This window comes from Engystomops pustulosus, chromosome 3 (assembly GCF_040894005.1).
Source record: "Engystomops pustulosus chromosome 3, aEngPut4.maternal, whole genome shotgun sequence".
Lineage (NCBI taxonomy): Eukaryota > Metazoa > Chordata > Amphibia > Anura > Leptodactylidae > Engystomops > Engystomops pustulosus.
Window position 1 is genome coordinate 101,712,816 of NC_092413.1, and position 27,133 is coordinate 101,739,948.

Consider the following 27,133-nt stretch of genomic DNA (forward strand, 5'->3'; position numbering starts at 1 on the left):
AATTTGGCATTATTAATAGTAAATGAGCAAGAGGACAGAAGCCACAGGCAAAATATCAACTTTAGAGGCCTCCTGGAAAATGCTGAGCATGACCAACTGCCAGCTGCTGCAAACGCCATATTTGCTATTCTCTTATTATTTTACTGTTCCAGCATTTTGCCACTGTCCCCCTGCAAAAAAGGAACCTTCTTAGGCTGCTTCCATTTAGGTGGTTATAGGCATTTGGGCTCTCTATCACCAAACACTGGCGGATGTCTCCACTTCATGGGTGCTCCTGGGAATTCAGCCTCTATATATCTTGGTTGACCCAAGTTTTTAATTGTGACTCACAAGGCTCTAGATCAGGGAATGATGAGACTAAGGAGGCCCAAACTTCTCTAAAAAACCTTCTAAAAAAACGGATCAAAATATGGTGGAACAAGGCTGCATTGGAGCAGTACTTGGCTAAAGACCTGGTACCCAGAGGCCTTAGGGTACAGGTGTACCCCTCATTTGCATTGGATGACGAGATAATCAGAAAACGGTGGGAGGAAACATGCAACACCTGTTCCCGCACCTTTATTGAGATTCTGATTGGCATTGAAAAAAAGAAATTAGAAAACATTGAACTTGAACTAGCCGCCATGCAAGATAAAATAAAACTCTTATTGTCACCAGACAATTTGAGTAAGTTCGAACAAGATTTGAATAATGAATGTTTGAAGTGGGAAAAAGATACGCAGGCAGTGAAGACTAAGAAATTCCACAGGGATATGGAGGATTTTCAAAAACAACGTGCATATCGATGGCAACGTGTACATCCATCACGTCCAATAAGGAGGTCGGGATCAACAACCTCAATTGATACGGTAGCCTCGGATTCTTCAAGCTCTGTAGCAGAAGGACAGTCTGGATGGAGACCCCTATCACAGCAAAATCGGGGAACTCCGATGAAACGGAAATATAACAACCAACAGGAAACCATGAGTGGGAAGTTGAAGGTAATTAACCTTTCAAATATCATATTGACATCTGACCAACTCTCTCTCTTGTCATTGGGGCTGAATTTTAGTCCTGTGGCTGTATTTGATGATTTTACGGTAATTAAAGATGTGTATCTGTTTGCCCGGAAACTGCTATGGAAAAAACATTTTAGTAGCAATACTACTGATAATTCTTGTTCTATTACAGCCCCGGAAGACCTGGAAACACTCAGGGTATTAGAATCGCTTTTACAAGAACAAGATGAATCTGGGGTAAGTAACCCTGTGAAATTTCCTACTCAAATCAGACCTAAATCCACCACGTGCCCCCCCTTTTCAACGAGTCCAGAGATAGAGATGTTTGTGAAGATGGTCACGGATGAGTTGCGTAAACTATCTCAGACTCGTCAGTTTGATAACTTAACACGTGGCCAGCGTCAGGCCTTACGTGAGTTAAAGAATATGAAAGAGGTGGTATTTAAACCCGCCGACAAAGGGGGTAACGTGGTAGTGTGGCCGATTGCTATGTATGAAGCAGAAGCCTTCAGACAATTGAATCAACAGGAGTGTTATAGACAATTATCTGGAAATCCTACTGATGTGTTCAAAAATGAGTTGGTCCAAATTCTGGACACAGCCTTGGATAAACGTATCATTCCACCTAGGATCCGTAAGGGCTTAGAAGTGGATTTCCCCATAACACCCACCTTATACCTTTTACCAAAGGTACATAAGGATGCCATAACACCACCTGGTCGCCCGATAGTGTCAGGCTGTGGAGGTTTGTGTGAGCCCATTTGCAGATTCGTGGACTTTTACCTGCGTCCTTGTGTGGAGGAACTCCCCTCATATATTCGTGACTCCACCGATGTGTTACAACGATTGGATGATGTCATATTGGAACCGGACATGTTTCTGGTCTCATGCGACGTCGAGGGACTTTACACTTGTATAGCCCATGACTTGGGGATCGCAGCGGTGAAATATTTTCTAAACATTCGCGAACTTGATGATGACCTGACAACATTCCTGATGGTGCTAATAAGATTCATATTAGACCATAATTATTTCCTCTTCAAAGATCGGTATTTTATACAAACCAGGGGGACGGCTATGGGGGCCACTTGTGCCCCCTCATACGCGAACTTGTTTTTAGGCTTTTGGGAAAGAAATCAGGTCCAAGAGGCTATGGACAGGGCATGTGGACAAGTCATCTCATGGATGCGTTTCATAGATGATATTCTCTTTATTTGGCAGGGCACAAGGACGGATCTGGATCGATTTCTGGAAGATCTTAATACCAACAACCTTAACATCCGACTTACAAACAATATCAGTCAAGAACATATGGAATTCTTGGATATCCAGATCCTTGTCCAAACTAATGGCCGCCTGAATACAACAGTTTATCGCAAAGAAACATCTGTCAATGCCCTCCTACACGCGAGATCCTTTCATCCTGCCCATACAGTGCGATCTATCCCAACAGGCCAATTTTTGAGGGCACGCCGAATTTGTGACACATCGAGTAACTTTGAGAGAGAATCTTTGACACTCAAAGCACGTTTTAAACAAAGAGGATATCGTGACATCGATATAGAGAGGGGCTACACACGAGCCAAATCCACAGACCGAAGGGACTTGTTTGTCCAGAATCGTAATCGGACAGTTGACAACAAGGTAAGAATTATCACCCCCTATAATGCTCAATGGAGGGAGATGAACATGATTTTTAAACGCTTTTGGCCAATCCTGTTATCAGATCCGGAGGTCAAAAAACATCTAGCTGAAGTGCCACAGGTAACATCAAGAAGAGCGAACACTATTGGCGATACTCTGGTGAGAAGCCATTATCCGTCTCCTACAGTCCGAAACTACATCTTCGGATCGAAAGGTCCTGACTGGGGGTCTCATTCATGTGGACACTGTTCGGTATGTCCACAAATTGTGAAAACTAAGACCTTTCATGATTCTGATGGACAGAGAAATTTTAACATCGTTCATTTCATTAATTGCAGCACTACGGGGGTGGTCTATATCATCCAATGCCCATGTGGACTCATGTATGTGGGCATGACCACGAGGGAATTGAGAGTCCGACTTCAAGAACACATCAGGGACATCCGATCAGCGGGTAAGCTCCAACCTACTGACTTAGAAAAAATATCTAAACTCAAACCAGTTCCAAAGCATTTTTTTGAGTGCCATGAGAGCAGATGGCAAGATTTGTGGGCATTTGGCATAGACAAAATTATCTTGGGTACTCGAGGAGGTGACGTTTTTAAGAAATTGGAAAGAATTGAACTTAAATGGATAGTGAAATTGGCCACCACGTCCCCATTGGGCCTAAATGAAAAACTGTCATTTTCCCCATACTATTAATTGTAGCCAGTGGTCCGGTTTTTAATTGTGTGTTTGATAACATCTATAATGTTGGCACATTGGAGAAGTATATGTGCAATATAGGGCCATAACATATTTTGTGGTATCTTTTTACGTGACCTTAGATTGTCTTATTGTCTTATTGTTTAGAGATACGATGGTGGACATATGGCTACCTTGAGAAATATGGTGACATCATCATTTGAACAATGGCCGATGATTTCCGTAGACGATCTCGGAGAATCCTCTCAACACTGGATCGCGTTCAAGTTGTTTCCTCATGGGGATGTTTTATCTGTCTAAATCTGGCATGTTTTATGTCAACCCCCTTTGTTGCTCACTTTTTATTCCAATTTTATGTGCATCTATATAATGGGTGCATAATTTCACATACAATGGACACATAAAATGCCTCTCTCATGTTCCTAGGTATTTCTACACATAGGTTCCTTGTTCTATTACATATTGCACTACAGCACTTTATTTCACACTGGCATTGTATATGCAATTTCTTGTACTAATCTTGGGATTCACATAATTTATTTTTATGCAATTTCATGCAACAATTTTTATTAATTCAGCGGTACACACATTCTATTCACGCTTGTAGCCTGTGGATATCAGGCCATATTTAATATAGTGGCATCATAATTCACTTTCTATATTCTAGTCCCACACACATTACATATATTATATATATTTTTTACCTGTATATCTTCACACTAGTTTGGTCAATGTGATAATACTTTTTCCAGCAATAAAGACTCACTTTATTATATATCTATTTCGTATCCTCTTTTTCACATCACGGTGTTTTCTGTTTTTTGTTTTTCACCTATTTATTTATCACTACATCACCAGCACTTTATTTTTGTCACTTATTGGTATATTATGCACAATATGGACACTAATTTAATATAATGTTTATATTCTATATTCGTAGCAACATTGATGGTATGCGCAAATACAATTTGTCCTGCCAACTGTTCTATTACCTATGAGGTATACTTACCTATGGTTTGTTCCCAGGTTGCCCTATTCTAATATGGACGACTGAGGCGCGCTGTTCCGGCGCGCATGCGCGGTCCGGACTTCCGGTTCACACTTCCGGTTGACGATGACGCGCTAATGATGCGCGCCATGCGTCTTCTGGCGGTCTGGGTCTGGATGGCCTGGGGCGTGCGTGGCGACCGGACCAGCGCGCCTATACCCACAGTCGACCTAATCTTTGCTCATTAAGGTAATTATTATGGATATGCTAAGCGGTATCATTGGCCTTTGTACAACTTGTGGGCGGTCCCCCTGCCACATATACTCTTCTCCTGCCCTACTGCAGCACATGCCCTTGAGGAAGCGACGGCGAAACGTACGTCGGGGTGCTGCGGTGGTGGTTATAGTAAGTTGTCTCGGTAGAGTGGTAGGCCTTTGTACAACTAATGCCCTCTTGTTTTTTGGGCATAATGACTATTGGGTCTGGACACTATAATGAAGGCATATACTGTACTCTGTATATTTAACTCTATACCTATTGTGGTTTAATTGTGTTACCTTTTACCACCACCGCTTATGAGTGCTTGTTGTTGTGTATTTTAGTGATGTTTTTAATTGTGTTGTCCTTTTTGGTACCTTGTGTGAATAATAAATAAATATTGATTAGTTGCATGTCATTGTCTCATGTATTGTGATTTTTTGGTGAATATGGTCCTGATTACTATTGTCGGTATTGTGTTTCGTTTTTAGTATATGGACACGTAACTCATGTAGTGGTTATTCTTTTTTTGGTATTGATTCTATATATCTTGGTTGACCTGTGAACAGGGACTCCCCTAGGACAACAGCAGGTGGCTCCAGAAAAACAGAGCAAAGTAAGTATATGTCGGCATCGGGTGAGGGGAGCCCTCCACCCCTCTCCTTCTTTTCCCCCTCCTCCCTTGATTATTCCCCCTTCTCCATTACATATCCCAATTGTCTGTCCCCCCTTCTTACCTTTTCGACCCCCCCCCCACCTGCTTTGCCCCCCCATTCCTATAGCTCCACAGAACTCACCCTATCATACGTGGGTGCGGAGTTTACTCTTCTTCCAGAAATGGGCTTCTTATGTCACCCAATAGTAATGCTGATGTTTTACTGTATGTTTTGCTAATACTTTTTTCTGTTTTGTGCTTTAATGGCTGATAATTTAATAGCTGGAAAAAGTTATTTCTCACAATGTAAGGGGTCTGGGTGGCACTTGCAAACACTAACTTCTCTTTCTTCTGAAGAGGTAAAAAAAAATATTATCAAAAAAAAATATAATACAAGAAACCCACTTTAAGTCTGGGAGCATCCTCATTCCAACTGAAGACAACAATATTTGGTTCCATAGCACTTTTGAGAGATCTTCCTTGGAGTCAGTGTGGGCTTCCACAAAATGATATCATTCCAAATAGTATCTAAACTTAGGGGAGATTAAAGAGAAAATAGGAAATAATCACGTGGGCAAATCTGTACACGCCAAACACAGGCCAAATTTCATGGATCACCCAGACCCTACAAATGTTATCTTTCTCAGAGGGACTGCTGACAGTGGGTGCAGATCTAACACTAGCCCTAAAGGTGAATGGTGCTGGTGTCTAAATGAGACCTTAATATCACATCCACTCAAATATTTAAATTAAGCTCCTCATAGATCGATGCATCTCCGAAATTCGAACCCTTTATAGGCTTTCATCCGCACAGTGGGACACTCACAAGATGCTAATCAGAGAGGAACTTATCTATCTGAGCACTTATGTGGAAAGTGTCCAGCAGGCCGAACGTGATGACCTGTTCTCAAAGAAATCAGCTTTAGAATCGGAGCACAAAAATACCTGATCAGCTTTATGCTTTACTGAGTTAACTCAATTGAGGAACCAAGTGAAAGACTTTTTGAACATAGAGGTCAGTGAAAATCTCCCTGATTTAAACATGATGTCCTCCTTTCTATGTAGCCAGAGAGAAATTTTTTTTTTTCTGAGATTGTGACAGGGTGGGCTACATGAATAACAGAGACCCCCCAAATGCCAGAAGTTTGCAGAGATTTTTATAATGACATCCCCCAAGCCCCATACTGCAATTCCTTTGAGGGTTCATTACAGGCAAAAATGAAAATATTTATATTTTTCCTGCACCCTTCGAAAGATAGCTTCAGATGATTCAATTCAATTAGTACGCCCCTTCACTGAGTATGAATTAGCAAAGGCGTTACACTCAATGCCCCCTAAAAAATGCCCAGGCCCAGACTGCTTAACCACGTACTACTATAAATTCTTCAGAACTAAACTGTTGCCACGTCTAAAACATTTGCAATTATTTATTAGAAGGTTCCATTCATCCCCCACCTTAAGAAGCAGACATAATTATGTTTCCAAAAGATGGCAGGAACTCCAAACATTGTGCAAATTAAAGCTCTATATATTTTCTTAATGTTGATCTGAAGTGGTGGGCAAAAGCACTGGGGATGAGACTGAACCCATTACTTACTAAGATCATTGGTCTCAATCAAATGGGGTTCGTCCCCAGTAGACAAGGAAGAGATAATACCTGTTGCCTTATCCATCTCATTGAACATGCAAGGCAACCGGCACCACACTTCACTTTCTTGGTACATATGCTGAGAAGGCGATCGACTGGGTAGCCTGGCCACTTATGCTTGTGGTTCATTTTGGACTCCCCAAAAAAATTATTGAAGACCTATTTACCCTTTATTCCTATCCCAGTGCCAGAGTAAAGGGGTATTCTCACAAAAACATGATTCTTAAATATACTTAGGATAACAAAATAACACATTCTCTAATTCAGTGTTATTAACCAAGAATGCAACATTTCACAGATATAAATCCAATCTGTCCCAATCAGTCCTGGTGTACAAAATTTCGTATGCACACTGATCCGACTGTAAATCTTCTGACTATGATCAGGCAGGGGAGATTTTTCTCATAAATAGCCTCTCCAGCCTGCACACTGCAGTGCTCTCTACATCCAGCCCCTCTGCCTCCATTAGAAGACCAGCTCAGACAAATGCACTTCTTCTTGGTAAGGAGCGTTCAGAGTTTACTCTATAGGCAACAGATAGGATAAGGTCTTTATGCAGGGGAGGGAGGCACTCTGTGTTTGTTATAGCTTAGGTGTAGCAGAACTGTTGGGTTATCATTGTGTATTATACCTAACTCATGCATCTCTCATCTCTGATCTGTCTCATTTCTCTTGTGTCAGATACTAGCAGAATGTTCAGAAGGTATATAAAAGTGTAGATAATCCTCTAATTTTGCTTAGAGAGTCCCGTCCACGCTGACCAGTGATAGTGATAGGAGCAAAAACAGCAATAAAACTGAGTAAAATTGTAAAGTAAAGGGGTTAAAAATTAGCTTTATTGTGTAAACATCACTAGGAGATTAAAATTTGAGAACTTGTCTAGGTGTGAGCATTAAGGAAAACACTTCACACGATATATGGTTCAGAGGAGTTTGTAGGAGATGTGGTGGGCATGGGGGAATTATAATTAGAGATGAGCGAGCACTAAAATGCTCGGGTGCTCGTTGTTCGAGACGAACTTTTCCAGATGCTCGAGTGCTCGTCTCGAATAACGAGCCCCATTGAAGTCAATGGGAGACTCGAGCATTTTTCAAAGGGACCATGGTTCGGGAATAAAATGTGTTAATTAACTGAAAAAGAATGTCTTCTGATAAGTTAGCAGATGTATGCAAACATCTGCAATCTATTCTTCACTGTTCCGCGCGTATATTATCTCCCGACAAGTGAACAGTGAACACAGGATCAATTAAGTGAAAAACGCAGTGAAAAACACAGTGAAGAATAGATTGCAGATATTCGGCACATCTGCTTACTTGTCGGGAGATACGCTGTCCCGGGATCCGCTCCTCTTCTTCCACTGAAGTCTCCCCGATCTCTCTGTCTCTCTGCCCTTCCCGATGTCTCTGCGCCGCTACCCCAATGTCTACGTGTCGCTGCCCCGGTGCCTCCGTGCGTGCCGGTGCCTCCGTGCGTGCCGCTGCCCCGGTGTCTCGGTGCCTGCCGCTGCCCGATGTCTCCATGCCTGCCGCTGCCCCAGTGTCTCCGTGCCTGCCGCTGCCCGATGTCTCCGTGCCTGCCGCTGCCCGATGTCTCCGTGCCTGCCGCTGCCCGATGTCTCCGTGCCTGCCGCTGCCCGATGTCTCCGTGCCTGCCGCTTCCCGATGTCTCCGTGCCTGCCGCTGCCCGATGTCTCCGTGCCTGCCGCTGCTCGATGTCTCCGTGCCTGCCGCTGCCCGATGTCTCCGTGCCTGCCGCTGCCCGATGTCTCCGTGCCTGCCGCTGCCCGATGTCTCCGTGCCTGCCGCTGCCCGATGTCTCCGTGCCTGCCGCTGCCCGATGTCTCCGTGCCTGCCGCTGCCCGATGTCTCCGTGCCTGCCGCTGCCCGATGTCTCCGTGCCTGCCGCTGCCCGATGTCTCTGTGCCTGCCGCTGCCCGATGACTCCGTGCCTGCCGCTGCCCGATGTCTCCGTGCCTGCCGCTGCCCGATGTCTCCGTGCCTGCCGCTGCCCGATGTCTCCGTGCCTGCCGCTGCCCGATGTCTCCGTGCCTGCCGCTTCCGATGTCTCCGTGCCTGCCGCTGCCCGATGTCTCCGTGCCTGCCGCTGCCCGATGTCTCCGTGCCTGCCGCTGCCCGATGTCTCCGTGCCTGCCGCTGCCCGATGTCTCTGTGCCTGCTGCTCCCCGGTGTCTCTGTGCTGCTCCCTGGTGTCTCTGTGCTGCTCCCTGGTGTCTCTGTCCTGCTCACCGTGTTCTTCAATGTGTTCTTCACATGCTATTTTGTTCGCACCGTTCCGCCGTATCTTCCGACAAGTAAGCAGATGTGCCGAACATCTGTAATCTATTCTTCACTGTGTTTTTCACTGTGTTTTTCACTTAAATGATACTGTGTTCACTGTGTTCACTGTTTTTATTCTATTCTTCATTGTTCTTCTCTGTGTTTTTTAAATTAAATGCTCGATCTCGAGCAGGGGAAATACTCGTCCGAGCAACGAGCCGTTTCGAGTACCTTAATACTCGAACGAGCATCAAGCTCGGACGAGTATACTCGCTCATCTCTAATTATAATCCATATTTGCTGGTCACTCCCAAGTCTATTAAGGTTTTGTGATTCGGTTTTTAGAGTGGCCTCAGAAATGTGCAAAACAACAATTCCACATTCCCCAAGTTTTGTTCTCTAGGTAATAGGAACAAATTTGTGAAATAATGGTCTCCTTGGCACAAATATGCAGGTCCTAGAAGATTTAAAGTGCAACTGTTACTTGAACTATCACACTAAGAAATAGGGCTGCAGTATAACCACAGCATTTGGATTGTGGGGACACTGAAAGCAAGTAAGTGGGTTTCCCAAAGTCTCAGGGCTTGGAGCTGCACCTAGCCTGTCCAGCCTCCCCCACTCCTTACCCAGCTCTCTAGCTGCAGACAGCTTCTAGCAGGATGTTAAACGCAATAAACAACAGCTAATACATATTTTTATTCTATTCTTCTCATCAACCCCTGTAAAACCTGAACAGTATAATGATTCACCGGTGGGTTACTATTTGCAGAAACCCAGCTGTAATGCAGAACATAGAGTAGGCTGCACATGTACACACAGCTGCACTTTTCTACCCCCAGACATGAAGTCTGATTACATGTCTTCAGCAACACTGCACATTAAAAGCCTTCAACAGAAGGTAATTTGCTTTTACAAGGCTAAAGCCCCTGTTATTTTAATTGACTTCAAATTGTTCCACCTCAATAGAGAAAAAAATGATAATCTAATAGTTTTTTCCTCTTGGCATACGTGAACTAGGTGCTTGAATTTAAACAAATGCCTTTCTTTAAGAGAACTCGAGAGCTCTTTTCAAATCCACTCCAGATTCTATTTTGATTCTTCATGAAAAAAAGTACTACCATGCGTATTAAATCCAGCATAATTGTACTAAACTGTGCTGAGGTTTACACATGTTAATTCCATAACTCATAATTTCATATATAGAAAATGCACATACTGTGCATAAGTAATGTAGTGACCCCAGGAATGTCATTCATTGCAGTTAAAAAAATCAAAGATTTCAACACATACTTTTGATCTTTTCTATCCCTTCAACTTGTAACTAGTTCTGCTGTACATTAAGGTATATACATCTTTGTTACAAGGAGAGTTAAAGATGACCAAGCATCTGAAGTCAAAGTAACTTTATTGAAAAAACATAAATTACCATATAGTTACAGGATAAGGTTAAAAACACTTTACACTATACCCTATACTATATATGGTATATAAAGAAAGCCTATTGTTCTTCCTTACAAATGAAGGAGGAAGTTATCCAACAAAATAGCACAAATTTACACAAAATAGGGAATAGCACAAAAATGTTTACTTTATTAGGGAAAATGACAAATACTGGTTAAAAAATGGTCCCACCACAGAAGGGACACAAGACAATGTTGCATGCCAGACAACGGATCAGGATAATATGCATGTATTTACAAAACTGTGAATGTAAATTAGGGCATCAGTGGCCATTACCACATATATAGTACTAATGGGAAGCATTAAAAGATATTAATACAATAGAAAGTAGTGATCAAAAGTAGAACAGAGAGCTTACCCCTGTTGCACTGATCGTTGCCTGGAAAGACAACAGCCCCGATGCGTGTTTCGGCTGGTTTGCAGCCTTCGTCTGGGGGTGGAGTCATCAGAGCAGCGAGCCACATTAAAATGTTTGTGCAACCAATGAACGTGCCTGGTGACTGTCAAGTGACCAAGCCATGACCAAGCAATGACAAAAACCAATGCCGCGCGAGGAATGAAGAGAAAGAGGAAAGGTAAGTTTATTAAGATCGGCGCCTCATCCAGGCATGCGTAGTAGCAAAAAAAAAGTAGAGTGGCATATGCGAGCTTACGCTGAAGTGGAAGATTGTGAATAGACCAAACTCAGAAACATATCATATTTAAAAACCGGAATAATGGGCATAAGGTGCTATAAGTACAAAGACTATTAGGAAAGTATACAAAGCTGTAAATTCATCAAGACTACCTACATAATAATGAATAAAATATAAAATTTAAAATTGTATAAGACCGTGGATATATAAGACCATGAATTCATCAAAACTGCATACATAGCAATGGGTAAAGTGCAACAATAGTATAGAACTTACACTGTGATAGAAATTACAAAAAAGTTTTTACAATATAAAAAATTCTTTATGAAAATTCCTTGTGAACAATATATTATCGAGTATGCATATACCTTGGTGTGTCAGATTGCAAGTGTTATAAAGTGAATATGTGCCCTGAATAAATTAATTGATAATAATACTGCATACAATAATACATATTCAAAGATATAAAATTAGTGCTCTACTCCTATACTGTTTGTCAAATGGCGAGAGCCTCTCACCACCTCTCCATGGACTGGAAATAAAAGATATCCCCGACTCCTTGCATCGCCAATCGTCCTCCTTTAGTGGGTTGAAACACAATCCTCGTCTCGTTACCGTGTCCGCGGTTTGTTCCCGATCCTACATCAGGAGGTTTGCGAAAGGATAGTGCAGATTGCCAGGTTCAAAAGGGAAATAGTATTTATTGTATATACTCACACATTCCAATTTAAAATCGCGCATATAGTAAAAGCTTAAGACGCCTAAACCACCTCACCTATTCAGGCTTCTTCCGGGGCATGGTGTTTGGCGTCATCTCCGGTGTTTTTATACCAAAATCACATACACCGACACAAAACCACTTCCCCCCTAACTCAGGGAGACAAAGACCTTCCATCCGCATAAACATGATGTCATGTATTGCCATACAAACCAATGTTAATTTGCATATAAAAATACAAAAATACACAAAAGCTTACTTACATGTAAACAAATTTAAAAAACTAATTTAAAAAACTTTAAATGTTCGTTCAATATTCGTGCTTTACATATTAAGATCGCATCCTTCATTCCTATATCAGCATTGAATCCGTGCTTTACATATTAAGATACATATACCTATGTATGAAAAGCTAAAAGTGAAGGGAAAGGGAGGGGAGTGAAAGGGAGTGAAAAGTGCAGCCGTGAAGGAAGTGATTGGGAGTGAGGAAGGTGGTAAAGAGGAGGATTAGACACACATAATAAATAATTTGATACAAAACATGTATATACACTAGACATGGTAAATTTAGAATGCGATTGATGCAATCATAATCAAATGTGAATAGTGGGAGCTGCTTGTAGAACCCCTGTAAAAAATGCCATATTATTAAGCCACAGTTTCACAACTTGTGATAATCGAAAAAGATGCCTCCCGGGTGTCCATAGAGAGATGGATTGCTCATAAATGTTGTAGAGAATGGGTTCGCAAATGTCTCCAGCAATATCGTGCCTAACATGGAGAATCAAGTGGCTCGAGAGAACTCTGGTAAGAGAAAGAAATAAATTAAAAACATGGAAGTTAAACACGAAAGACATATTAAAACAGGGGACCGTAAAACGGTTCCCTCAATAAAACCCTGAGGGATGCCTCAGGTCGGTGTGGGTGAGATGTGGTACACAGAGCAGGACCGAGCATAATCCTACAAAAAAGGAGCAAAACTAAGTGTTTCATTTAATCCATTTGGTTGGAGTGTATTCAGTGTCCAAATCCATCGGGCTTCCCGTTGTGCTGGTTGTTTTTGTATCGAGCCACCTCTAATGTTGGTCACAATTCTGTCAATACCACGGACAGTGAACCCACGAGGGTCGGCATTGTGATGGATTTTAAAGCGTCGGGCAACCGGTCTGCCTTCGTGTTGTAGTCATCTTTTTTGGCAGGGACTATGTCCCTCATGTGTTCCCGTACGCAAATCTTTAATTTGTGTGTTGTGAGGCCTAGGTACATCATGTTGCATGGACAGGTGGCATAGTATACAACTGCCCGTGTGTTGCAGGTGATTGTTTGGGTAATTTTAAATTCCTTTGATCCCGTAGAATCATGGAAGGTTGTGGCACGTGCTATATTTGGACAGGCGATGCATTTGCCACATGGTTTACAGCCCCATTCTGGTAATTTTGAAATAAAGATGGTTTTTGGTTTTGCTGTCTCATAATGACTGCGGACCAACAAGTCTCGAAGATTTTTGGAGCAGCGTGCCGTCACACAGGGTTGGGGATTAATGTATTGTGATATTGACGGATCAGATTGTAAAATCGACCAGTATTTTGACAAGATGTCCCTCATATTTTGCCATTGCGAATGGTAGTCAGTGATGAATGTTACCTTGTTTGGGCTCGATGTTTTTGGTGACGGGTGTAGCAGGGCTTGATGAATAGTTGATTTCGCTCTTGAGTGTGCTTGTTTAATTGATCTGTTACTATACCCCCGTTGTTGGAAACGTATTCTAAGTTCCTTCGCTTGTGCCTCAAATTCCGCATCCGTGGAGCAGATTCTACGCACTCCAAGGAATTGTCCGATGGGTATGGCACGGATCGTCTGAGGGGGGTGGGAAGATGAAGCATGAATAATGCATTAACTGCCGTCTCCTTTCGAAATACATTAGTGTGCAAGAAACCATTAATGTCCTTGGTTAACTTAACATCTAGAAAGGTCACGGTGGTCTTATGTGCCTCGTAGGTTAATTTGATGTTGTAAGGGTTTTGGTTTAGCTGAAAGGAAAACTCTTTTAGTTCCTCAAGACTGCCTCTCCAGACGATCAAGATGTCGTCAATGTACAGGGCCCAAAAGATGACCCGGTCCTTTAACGACATCCGATCGCCCTCCAATAGGTCCCTCTCCCACAGCCCCAGGAACAAATTTGCATATGAGGGAGCGCATGCTGCCCCCATTGCTGTACCCTGGAGCTGCAGGAAGAAGGACCCACTGAACGTAAAAAAATTATGAAAAATGAATTCCAAAAGCTGTATTAGAAAGTTGGAAACATCTGTGGACAGATTTTCCATGGAGAGAAAGTAACGTACACCATCAGCATGTTTAATGCAGGTGTACAGCGACTCAACGTTGCAAGTCACCAAATACATATTATCGTGAATGTGTAGCCCATCGATTTTGCAGAGTAGATCCGTGGTGTCTTTAGTATATGAGGGGAGACATTCTACAATCTTTTTCAGATGATGGTCAATAAACTTACTCACATTTTCTGTTAGGGATCCTCGTCCAGAAATTATGGGCCTTCCTGCCCTAATTTACATTCACAGTTTTGTAAACACATGCATATTATCCTGATCCGTTCTCTGGCATGCAACATTGTCTTGTGTCCCCTCTGTGGTGGGACCATTTTTTAACCAGTATTTGTCATTTTCCCTAATAAAGTAAACATTTTTGTGCTATTCCCTATTTTGTGTAAATTTGTGCTATTTTGTTGGATTACTTCCTCCTTCATTTGTAAGGAAGAACAATAGGCTTTCCTTATGATCGCCAACAAGCCACATGGTGGCAAATCATATAGGGACGAACGAAAATTATAGTATATTCATACGGCACAGTATATACACTATCTCTTTCCCTATTTTGGTTTGTTCAACTTCGTTGCTATATATGGTATATGACTACAATGGGCCAAATGGGCCTTGCACGCCTACTTCCAATTTGCCTAGAAAAATCAATGAATGGAGTGCAATAGGTACACTAGTAGTGGTCACAAAATTAGGTAACAACAATCATAAATAAGGTGAGAAATTAATACATGCCTAACAATATAACCACATGAACCATACCCACTCATGGATGTTGGAAAAACCTAAATAGATAAAGGCATGGGCAGAAGGACGAGGAGGCAGACAGACCCCATGCGTTTTGTCACATATTTGTAAGTGATGTAACACGGAATATGTTCCATATGTATACCATGCTCCATAGAAGAGCCACCCAAAAAATTTACCTGCAACTGAGGCCCTACATCCTGTGTTTAGCGTTCAGTTTATCATTGTGCTCAAGACCCGAAGTGTCCGTGTTCCATGAAAAGGTCCATACTATGATCGGCGTTGAGTATACCCCAGTGTGCAGGGTTGTAAATATCTGTGTCACACAAATATGTCCATGATATGAACGGCGTTCAATATGACAGAGTGTGCAAGACACATCTTGTTCTCTCATGCATGCTGTCTTTTTATCTGATGTACAACCCAGGACTGGTACTGCTGTGCCTGAGAATATTCCAGGTTTTCCTCTGTAAAATACCTCTTTTGTGGACCTCTTCAACAAAGATTCAGCCCAGTCTCTTTTTGCATAGGTAAAATTGTTGTTCTGTAGATCATGTTATTTGAGTATCTTCCCCTCTGTGTCTGGGTGATGCATTATCTGTGCCAGAGACCCTGGTCATTTTAGAGGGGGGGATCTGGTGCTGTCTTTGTGAGGAGAAGGGAAACCTATAGGTGCAATGGGTGCTCACTGCTTGAGAAATAGAGAACATGGGTATGTAGTCTTTGCAGGAAGGAACCGAACATTGGGTTTCTGGTTCAGCAGGAAGAGGATGAACATTGAGGTTTAGGGTGTCAAAATATCACTAATAATTCAGTGCAGTGGAGTGCTTCTTCATCATATTTTATTGATCTAGAGGTTCATGGTGTGTGAGAAGGATGCAAGGGATATGAGGGTGCAGATTTACATTATATTCCCTGAACATAAAGGATACCTACAGTACTCCATGATTCTTGGGTTTTGACAATTCATACCCCACTTTTCTTTCATGGCAGAAACCATCTCTGCTCTAACTATGAGGGGTTATAGTCCTATCCAAGTATTGGACTTTTCAGGTGAAACCGCTCTTCAGAGAGCAAAAAGGGCCTTTATAATAACTCAAGTACATGGTCATCTAGAAATATATAAAAAGTTATTGCTTGAGTTATTGCATAATCCAAGGTCAAAATTCAAACATGAAGCTTTTTTTTAATTGTTTTTCCCCATGTCCTGCTTCACCAAATAAAACTCTGAAGGAAGATGCTTTACTCTCAGACAGTATTGATAAATGAGGCTGAATATATAGCTGGTAGGGCAGGCAGAAGTTATTAAGGTGCAGAAATGTAATATGAATTATTTAATTAAAGGACACTTGTCATAAAGCCTCCGTAACTATTTCTGTCACCTCTACCTATTAGAGAAATTCACAAGGATTTCATCCCATTCTAAAATGAGGCTGGACACATTGAGAGAGAAAGTGATGTCACCCCTGTAACCCATCCACTCCCCTCCCTCTGCTCAGGTCTGTGTTTAAGGTATAGTAAAGCAAAGCAAGTGTTAGTGCTTTATCTGCTGCCTTTGAGAGACACAGCTACACAAATACTGTATAGGAGTAACAGCATGTCAGGCTGTTACAACTGCTACAGGATTCAGCCATGTGTATAGGAGTATCTCATACACACACAGGCTGCAGGGGACGTGGCCACCAGCACCAGGAAGCAGATAGAGGCAGCACCAGGAAAGTCACATCATTATACAGGCTGTCAGTCATGTGTATAGGAATATCTCATACACACACAGGCTGCAGGGGGCTCCAGTCCCAGGAAGTACATAGAGGCAGAAGCACCAGGAGTGTTACATCATTATAAAGGCTGTCAGTCATGTGTATAGGAGTATCTCATACACACACAGGCTGCAGGGGACATGGCCACCAGCACCAGGAAGTAGATAGAGGCAGCAACAGGAATGTCACATCATTATACAGGCTGTCAGTCACGTGTATAACAATATCTCACACACACAGGCTGCAGGGGGCTCCAGTCCCAGGAAGTACATAGAGGCAGAAGCACCAGGAGTGTTCCATCATTATAAAGGCTATCCGTCATGTGTATAGGAGTATGCCATACACACACAGGCTGCAGGGGACGTGGCCACCAGCACCAGGAAGCAGATAGAGGCAGCACCAGGAATGTCACATCATTATACAGGCTGTCAGTCATGTGTATAGGAATATCTCATACACACACAGGCTGCAGGGGATGTGGCCGCCAGCACCAGGAAGCAGATAAAGCTGCACCTGCAGTGGCGCATCATTATACAGGCTGTCTATCATGTGTATAGGAGTATCTCATACACACACAGGCTGCAGGGGGCTCCAGTCCCAGGAAGTACATAGAGGCAGAAGCACCAGGAGTGTCACATCATTATACAGGATGTCAGTCATGTGTTTAGGAATATCTCATACACACACGGGCTGCAGGGGCCACTAGAACCAGGAAGCACATAGAGTATCCAGCAACAGGAGTGTCGCTTCCTTATAGAGGCTGTCAGTCATGTGTTTAGGAATATCTCATACACACACAGGCTGCAGGGGGCTCCAGCCCCAGGAAGTACACAGTGGCAGCAGCACCAGGAGTGTCACATCATTATACAGGCTGTCTGTCAAGTATATTGAAGTATCTCATATACACACAGGCTGTATGGGGTGCCAGCACCAGGAAGCACATAGAGGCAGCAGCACCAGGAGTGTCACATCATTATACAGCCTGTCAGTCATGTGTATAAGAGCATCTCATACACACACAGACTGCAAGGGGTGCCAGCACCAGGAAGCACATAGAGGAGCCAGCACCAGGTGTGTCACATCATTATACAGGATATAATTTCATACACACAGACTGCAGGGGGCAGCAGCGCCAGGAAGTATAGAGAGGAGCCAGCTACAGGAGTGTCACATCCTTATACAGTCTGTCAGTCAAGCACTGGCAGCTGTGCTTCAAACTTATGAATAAGCTGGACAGCTGAATATGATAATGATTCAATGGACTTTTCTCAGGTCATTTGTAGACAGCTTTAGGAGCTGATTATTCAAGTTTGCAGGCATGTAGAGAGACAATATAGGGATAAGGGTAATGCTTTCTTATGGCAGTTTATGAAAATGTATTTAGTTTTGGGTGGTGAATTTGCCTGACAGGTCCCCTCTAAGGTTTTAGCTAATTCTTTATTTATATAGTGCACATAGATTATGCAGCTCTGCACAGAGCTTGCCAAATTAATCTATAGATAAACAGATTTTTTTAGAGATGTATTCAAAGGCCTCAAAAAAAATTAGGAGGAGAGTCTCAAAAATAAATCAATAAATATTTTTCTTATTTGCAAATAAAGTTGGTATTTTGCTATACATATGATTACAACAAATGTGTTCCTTATCAATGCATTCATTATTAGGTATTGCTACTGTAAAAAAAATCACAGAACATTTTCTGAGTGTTAAGTGACCAAACCTTTAATTCACCTCTGACACAGCAATAATTGAAACTTCATTCCTATGATATAGGTATAAAATATTCGTGTAGCTATGCTCATAAATTATTGAGAATGAGAAATCCAAATTAAAAAAGTAATTGCAGGAAATGATATTTGACACCACTCATTTCTTTTCCACTCTGAAATGACAATTATTAGAAACAGTTGCTGGTTTGCACTAAAACCTGATCCAAGCTTATGTAATTATTGAGTTTTTACCATTGTTCATACCATGTTTATGGTATAGAAATCTACTAAAACGCTGGTCAAAACCAGAAATATTTAAATATAGGGTATGGTAAACAGAAACCAGGGTCAAAAAACTACTCCATCTTTTATGGCAAATAGATAAATGGGCTAAGGTATGGGTGATATATCCTCTTCAGTAGAATATTCACAACATTGCATTTTCTACAGCATTGTGTCATTGGTCTCTATACTGTAATATCCCTGTACACTTTAGTACTTCACTTATAGTATATAAGGTTTAAAAAAGATAAAAGTCCATTAATCCAACCTATGAGAATTAAACAAATGTTTTTTCCCCATAAAAAACAAGAAAGGCATCCAGGCCTCCCTTAAAGAAGTACATAGAGTCCGCCATAACAACCTCCTTTGGCAGAGATTTCCATAGTCTCACTGCTCTTACAGTAAAGAACATTTGTCTATGTTGATGGTAAAATCACCTTTCCTCTAGGCACAGAGGACGTCCCCTTGTCCTGGTCACAGGCCTAGGTACAAAAAGATCTTTGGAGAGATCCTTGTACTGCCCGTTCAGGTATTTGTACATTGTAATGAGGTCTCCCCTCAGTCCTTTTTCTAAACTGAATAATCCCAAATTTTGTAATCTGTCATTGTATTATATCCCCCCAAATATAGGGTATAGTAAACAGAAACCAGGGGCAAAATAACTACTCCATCTTTTATGGCAAATAGATAAATGGGCTAAGGTATGGGTGATAGTCTTGGTTGCTCTCCTCTACTACACTCGTTCCTGTTCTATTATGTCCTTTTTATACACTGATGCCCAAAACTGTACACAATACGGCACATTGCCTAAAGGGCCTTGCACCAGTTTTCTGTCAGACTTTGCATGTTCTTTTAAGGTGCAAACAGATTTCACATGTATTTAAGAAGTGTCTGCTCTGCATTTATGTTGCACGCAACCCTTTTGTGGCATAGCTGCACTATGCTTTACGCAACACAAATTTCTGCACTGAAGGGGGCATTCCCCTGTCTGTCTATCAAAATACATAATTCATGCAGTACCCGGGGTGTATCTATTTTAATGGTCTTGAGGCAGCATTTCTTCCTGGGTTAATTCAAAGGAGAATTTACATGATTTTTTATCATGTCTTCCACCATGGGATTTTCCTGAGTAAACACAATTGAGAAGGTGACATTCTACATCTCCTTACACCATGACCCCCAGGTTATTCCTCAGAGGGCCCACACTCTGCATTTTTATATACTTGAATAAAAATTTGGGATTATTTTGGCTTTTCTGGGAAATATTTCTTTCATAAAACAAAAATGAAGACAAACTGAGTATTGATCAAATGAAATCTACAAAATTAATATAGATACCCTATAACTTATCAATATATAAAAAACCTGGGATTGGAGTGAGTGATGCACAGTGGTGCAATCTTCCTCCAGAGTGAATAGTAAAGAGACAGAGAGAAAACAAAGAGGAGCCCTCTCCTAGTGCATTAACGATGACAGTAGATTTTTGTCCAGTAGGACTCTCACCTGATCGATGATCAGTATCAGCATATAGAATTAAAGTCACGAGTGTCCGGCAGCTCGACGTGTGTGAATGTCCCGTCCTCCGTGTTCCAGGGTCACCCGGGGAAGGTTTACCAACGTAACGTTCCTACTGATGCTCTACATACACGTAACTCCGAGCGCTCAAGGATGCTCCAGACTCCCGATATATATAATTAATATCGGATTTTATTGATTAAAAGACCAATACTTATATTTCTTTCATAAAACAAAAATGAAGACAAACTGAGTATTGATCAAATGAAATCTACAAAATTAATATAGATGCCCTATAGCAGTGATGGCAAACCTTTTAGAGGCCGAGTGCCCAAACTACAACAAAGATCCGCTTATTTATCGCAAAGTGCCAACACAGAAATTTAATTTGTGATTAAAAATTGAGGAAACCAATAAAGCAGAAAATAGTCCCAGGTGGAGCTGTCACTTTAAAATACTTCTGTGCACAGCCAGCCCTGGGCTGTCTGGGACTGCAGGAAGATACCTGGAGTTATCTCTGGTGATGGCCTGAGTGCCCACAGAAAGGGCTCTGAGTGCTACCTCTGGCCCCAGTGCCATAGGTTAGCCATCACTGCCCTATAATTTATCAAAGAGTTGGCACTCCTAAAGTTTCTATTTCACCAAAAAGAGCACAACAGAGGAAAAATTCATACTACTGGTAATTTACAAAATATATTTTATTGTATCATTAATTTATATCATTAAATTAAAAACAATCATTGTGACTGACCACAAAAATGACAACTGGGATGGAGCTTGGAATTTCAACCCAGAATTAGGTGGTGTACACAATAATTTTAAGCAATGCCGTAGACCCTTCAAAAATGTGAGGCAGCATTAAAAGATATGTACCACATACCAAAATACAAGGTTTTTCACCACAAAAATTGTGCTTAAAAACACCAACTCACACTCATACACATGTGTATAAAAAATAAACTTACATACTCACTTTCCAAAACTCCGCTCAGCTCCTCTTCCTTCTCCTCTTTACTGGTAACAGAGCGGGCAGAAATGCGTCCATGCGCTCTGCCTGCAACGCACACTAAGACATCATTAACAGGTGTTGCTACACAGAGTATTGGAGGGTGATTTTTTTATACAATGCTTCAAGGCTTACTATTACAGGGGGAGGAGGCTGCATTGGGATTACTGGGGAAAGCTGCTGCTGCCTGATGGGTTAGTGGTGGAGGTTGCTGCCGCTTGTTGGAGAGTGCTGAATGGGGGACTACTGGGTGAGGCTGCTGCTGCATTTGTGATTACTAGGGGAGGCTGCTGCAGAAGGGGGTTTACTGCAGTTTGGGGCATTATTATTGGAGACTGCTGCATGGGGCATTTCATTACTGGGGGAAGCTGCTGCATGGGGCAATACATTACATGGGGAGGCTGTGACCAATGCATTTTCCACCCTATGCTTATACTCGAGTCAATACGTATTCCCAGTTATTTGTGGTAAAATTAGGTGACTCAGTTTATACTTGGGTCAGCTTATATTTGAATATATACAGTAATTATAAAGCACAGTTTATATAAATATACCCAATATACTTGTGTATAAGCCGAGTTTTTCAGCACAAAAAATGTGCTGAAAAACCTCACCTCGGCTTATACACGAGTCAATGATAAAAAAAAAAAAAAACTTAATACTCACCCTCCGGTGTCCCTGATGTTCCTCGGGGCTCCCGGCGGCTCCTGATCCCTGTCGTGGCTCCCGTCGGCTCGCCGTGTCTCCTCTTCTGTCTTCCATCTTCTCTAGCCGGCAGAGTCGCGTCCATGTGATCTGCAAGCTGTCGCACACTACGATGCGGCGCTGTCGCCACTGATGACGTCGTCAGCGGTGACAGCGTCGCATCCCAGTGTGCAACGGCCGGCACGAGAAGATAGAAGACAGAAGAGTGAAGAAGCCGCCGGCAGTCGCGATGGGGATCGGGAGCCGCCGGGAGCCACAACAAACATCGGGGACACCGGAGGGTGAGTATTAAGTTTATTTTTTTAATCTGTATGCTACACGGGGGCAGGCTTTATTCTACACGGGGACAGGCTCTATGCTACACGGGGGCAGGCTGTATTCTACATGGGGGCAGGCTGTATACTACATGGGGGCAGGCTGTATTCTACATGGGGGCAGGCTGTATACTACATGGGGGCAGGCTGTATACTACATGGGGGCAGACTGTATACTACATGGGGCAGGCTGTATACACATGAGGGCAGGCTTTACACTACATAGGGACAGGCTGTATACTACATCGGAACAGGCTGTATACTACATGGGGGCAGGCTGTATACTACATGGGGACAGGCTGTATACTACATAGGGACAGGCTGTATACTACATGGGGGCAGGCTGTTTACTACATGGGGGCAGGCTGTATACTACATGGGGGCAGGCTGTATACTACATGGGGGCAGGCTGTATGCTACGTGGGGCTGGCTGTATACTACACGGGGGCTGGCTGGCTGTATACTACACCCTTGGCTTATACTCAAGTCAATAGGTTTTCCCAGTTTTCTGTGGTAAAATTAGGGGTCTCAGCTTATACTCGGGTCGGCTTATACTCGAGTATATACGGTAAATATGCAAGTTATGCCTGGAAGATGATAGCTAATCACTTTGCCCTTTACATTGTGAAAATAGTTATTCATACACATGCAATATTGAGTGAAAGTGTATAAAGCATACACAGCACAAATTCAGCTCAGTATCCACCGCGACACCTGTTTTGGCGGGACAAGCCTACCTCTGCAAACAGAGGCTGAAGAGTAGCATATGGACTCTGCAGCCTATTATTGTTCACACATAGAGTTTTTGCTGTGTTTTTAACGCAACAAATGCACAACCTGGAGGGTTTCCATATTTTGCAATACTTACATGGAAAAACATGTGGTGTTCATTCAAAAATGTATGCATTTTGGTGTTAATGAAAATGCATTTTGGCCAAGCTCCTCCAAGTTGCTTTTCTGTTGGATTTAAACCCTCGTGGGTTGAGGTCAGTGATAGGCTGCAGTGTTGCACCACCAGTATACAGCTAGCATAGAGCCTCATTAACCCCTTAAGGACGCAGGGTTTTTCGGCTCATTTCTCGCTCTCCAACTTCAAAAATCCATAACTTTTTCATTTTTATGTGTACAGACCTGTGTGAGGGCTTATTTTGTGCGTAACAAATTTTACTTTCCCGTAATGTTATTTATTTTAACATGCCGTGTACTGCAAAGCTAAAAAAAAATTCACGCTCTTGTGGGCTCAGTTTTTACGACTTTCACTCTTCGCTCCAAATAACACGCCTACTTTACTCTTTGGTTCGGTGCGATCGCGGTGATACCAAATTTATATAGGTTTTATTGTGTTTTAATACATTTTCAAAAATTAAACGAATGTGTACAAAAAAGAAAAAAAATTTTTTGCCATCTTCTGACGCTAATAACTTTTTCATACTTTGGCGCACGGAGATGTGTGAGGGGTCATTTTTTGCAAAATGAGGCGAAGTTTTCATTGCTACCATTTTGAGGTCTGTGCGACATTTTGATCATTTTTTATTTCCTTTTTTATGTTATGTAAAAAGGTGTAAAAGTCGCATTTCGGACATTTGGGCGCCATTTCCCGCCTCGGAGGTCACCGCCGCCCATAACCGTTTTTATATTTTGATAGATCGGGCATTTTGGGATGCGGCTATACCTAATATGTTTGTGATTTTTACAGTTTATTATGTTTTATATCTGTTCTAGGGAAAGGGGGATGATTTGAACTTTTTATATTTTATTAATTTTTTTATTTTTTAAACTTTTTTTAAAATTTTTTTTTAACTATTTCTTAGACCATCTAGGGTACATTAACCCTAGATAGTCAGGTCGCTCCTACCATATACTGCAATACTTCTGTATTGCAATATATGGCATTTTTGCAGCACATTCATTACAATGAGCCACTGGCTCATTTTAATGAATCTGCAGATGCCAGATTGTCTCGGATCAAACGAAGACCCGAGGCTACCATGGCAACCGATCGCCGCCCCCCGATGACGTTCGGGGGTGCGGCGATCGTAAAAAAGATGGCGGCGTCTTTTAAAAGCCGCCGGCGACTTTGCTGGCGGCGTTGAAAGGGTTAATAGCCGCGATCGGTGCAAGCACTGACCGCGGTTATTAGCGGTGGGGGTTTTATGCAAAATGCAAAAACCCCCCACCTTTGTATGAAGAGGACTCAGCCCGTGAGCCCTCTTCATACATCCCTTATACCTCTGCGCCGTAGAGCTACGGCCCAGAACGTTAAGGTGTTAACATCAATAGGCTCACACACACTCTGGCTTCTATGGCCCCGTTTATGAGCCAACTGCCTGAGCCACAAATCTCAGAGCAAGTCCTGGATGTGTTTGTGGCCTGGGCTGTCATTTTCTACTATCATTGGCATGTAAGCAGACCTCACTTACAGATGACACACGGGCTGAAAACAATACTCCATGTGACAGTAGGATAACACAAGATTTGTTTGCATGTAGCTTAAAGGGGTATTGCCACAAAGATAAGTTTCTTATTTGTACTCAGCACAGCAAAAGTCAATCCTGTCTCCATCAGTCCTGCTGTACACAATTTCAGTTGCCCCTAGATCCGACCCTGTAACTTCACACTTAGGGTCGGGCGTCATCTTGTATTTTTGTGTGAGATTGTGCAGATGAGATTTCTGTGTCTTGTGTATGTAGCCACACCCCCTGCAGTCCTAAAACAGAGCTCACAGACACTGATTCACTTCCTGGCAGGAGATTGTGAGAAGAGACATGCTGAAAACTACAAGGAGATAAGTGATCTGGGGGAATGGGGATGCAGGCACAGATCTGTGAGACTGAGAACTGAGATGTAGCAGAGCTGACTCTGTAATCTCTGATCTGTCGTATTTGATGTGTTAACATCACCAGGGGATAGAAATGTGAGAATTTTCTTTTATCCTAACAGGACACTGAGTGTCACCTTTGTCCACAGGTTTACCACCACTGGCATACCCACATAATTTACTCTATTGTACTGTACCAACATAGTCGATATGAATAAAACCCACAGTGCAAACTTACCTGTGCTATGGATTTTCAGTGCACAGAATTTATGCCGCAGACATCGTCAGTGGCAATTCCTACAGGAATGCAACTTTGAGAACCACCCTTCAGCAGCTGAAGTTATCATAGCAGTGTATCTCTCTGCACTAAGTGGACAAAATGTGTTATATTTTAAAAATATTTTTAGGGTTTGGAGCCCAATCTATACTATTTCAGAGAAAACTACTAGGTTAGCCTTAGTTCCTGAAATAATTTTTGAAGACATTTTACTTACCTTTTACTTTGTTATTATTGTTATTTATTCAGTCCCTGACAAATTCATTCTCTTATTTTATTTTACTTTTAGTAATTATGGCTTATCAGAGTAAAGAACCTTGTGATGTTTTCATATCTTAAAGTGAAAACATCTTTATTTAAAACACATGATTATCGCTGATCCACATCTTCCATGTGAACTCCTCCGTATGCTTCGCACAGTTCAGCAGAAATGCTGACAGAAGTCAGCATTATTGTGATAATTTGTCGTCTTTTATGGCCTTCCACTTACATCAGACCTTCTGCATGCTCTAACTTTATTATAAAGCAGCAAACAGTGCATTGGTCGCAGAGAATCTGCTCATCCATTTCACCTGGTCATTTTGTGCTATTCTTGTTTTCCACAAACAATCCTTTCATGTCTTCTATTTTCAACATAATGTTGCTCATTTATCTTAGGATTTTCTCTTTTGTTCTCCAATTTTTATTTTGGCACATTTAATATATTCACAATTTTTCCACTTGCCTAGCAAAGTTAGCCGCGCAGGAATTTTTCAGTGTTGCACCTGATATATCTTTAAAATTCAGATGTGAACGTAATTTTGGTGCAAATCATGGTGAAAAAGTTACAAATACACTCCAGTCCTGACCAGGCATAGGAAAAACTTTAGAGGAAGTTGCAGAAGAGCTTGAGACGTTTGTGAAACTTTTTAATAAAAAAAACCCCACTGACTTAGCTGCCTGAAGAGAAGACAAGAAAACCCATGTACAAACGCCCTGACTAAGGTTAATTGACCTCCAATGCCTCTCAATATTTTTTAATGCTTAGTACAGTATGATGAAATTGTTCTAAATAGTAAGAATTAGGAATATGTTATCTAAATCTCTCAATAAATGTCTCCATTTTTATTTGTAGAGTATAAGGCTTGTTCAGGTGCTGTTTATGTGTTGCCAAGTAAATTTGTCTTTACATACCTGACACCATTTGTTCACCCCCAGCAGCATCCCTTTCTTAATTTGCCTCCCCCTGTCCTAACCACTGACTTCTGTAGATAGGCAGTGTGTAGTCACAGACAGGTTATTGGACAGCGAAGGGAGAGATGAATTCCTCTAGAAGTTAAAACCCATTTTAAGAGACCTGCCTTAGAAGATGGATTAGGCAAGGGAGGCAACCAGTGAAGAACAAAAGGTTGCAAAGCTTAGTAAAGGAAGCAGTCAGAGGCTGTAGAGGGTGTGTACTGTGGATGCAATATAACCACTGAGCCTCTGCATTCCATTCCATATGATGTCCCTTCTTGATCATTTAGTTTGAATTATATGGGATATTTTTCATTTGAAGTTTTGAAATGTTGACCAATTAAAGTTCACCAATGACCATCTAAAGGAGACCTAGTAGAAGATTAGGTGGTCAGATGAGATCAAAATGGAACTACTTGGTATCAACGCCACTCGTGTTTGGAGTAAGAAGAAGGATAAGTAC

General features: G+C 42.0%; 1 protein-coding gene across 1 annotated transcript; it reads left to right on the plus strand.

Moving 5' to 3' along the window:
- The first annotated feature begins 251 nt into the window (after window positions 1-251).
- LOC140122861 (uncharacterized) lies at window positions 252-3,916 on the plus strand. Its single transcript, XM_072144106.1, has 4 exons — window positions 252-1,235; window positions 2,220-2,894; window positions 2,981-3,096; window positions 3,495-3,916. The coding sequence occupies exons 1-4, from the start codon at window positions 252-254 to the stop codon at window positions 3,523-3,525; spliced, it is 1,806 nt and encodes a 601-aa protein (XP_072000207.1). The 3' UTR covers window positions 3,526-3,916.
- Window positions 3,917-27,133: the final 23,217 nt, after the last annotated feature.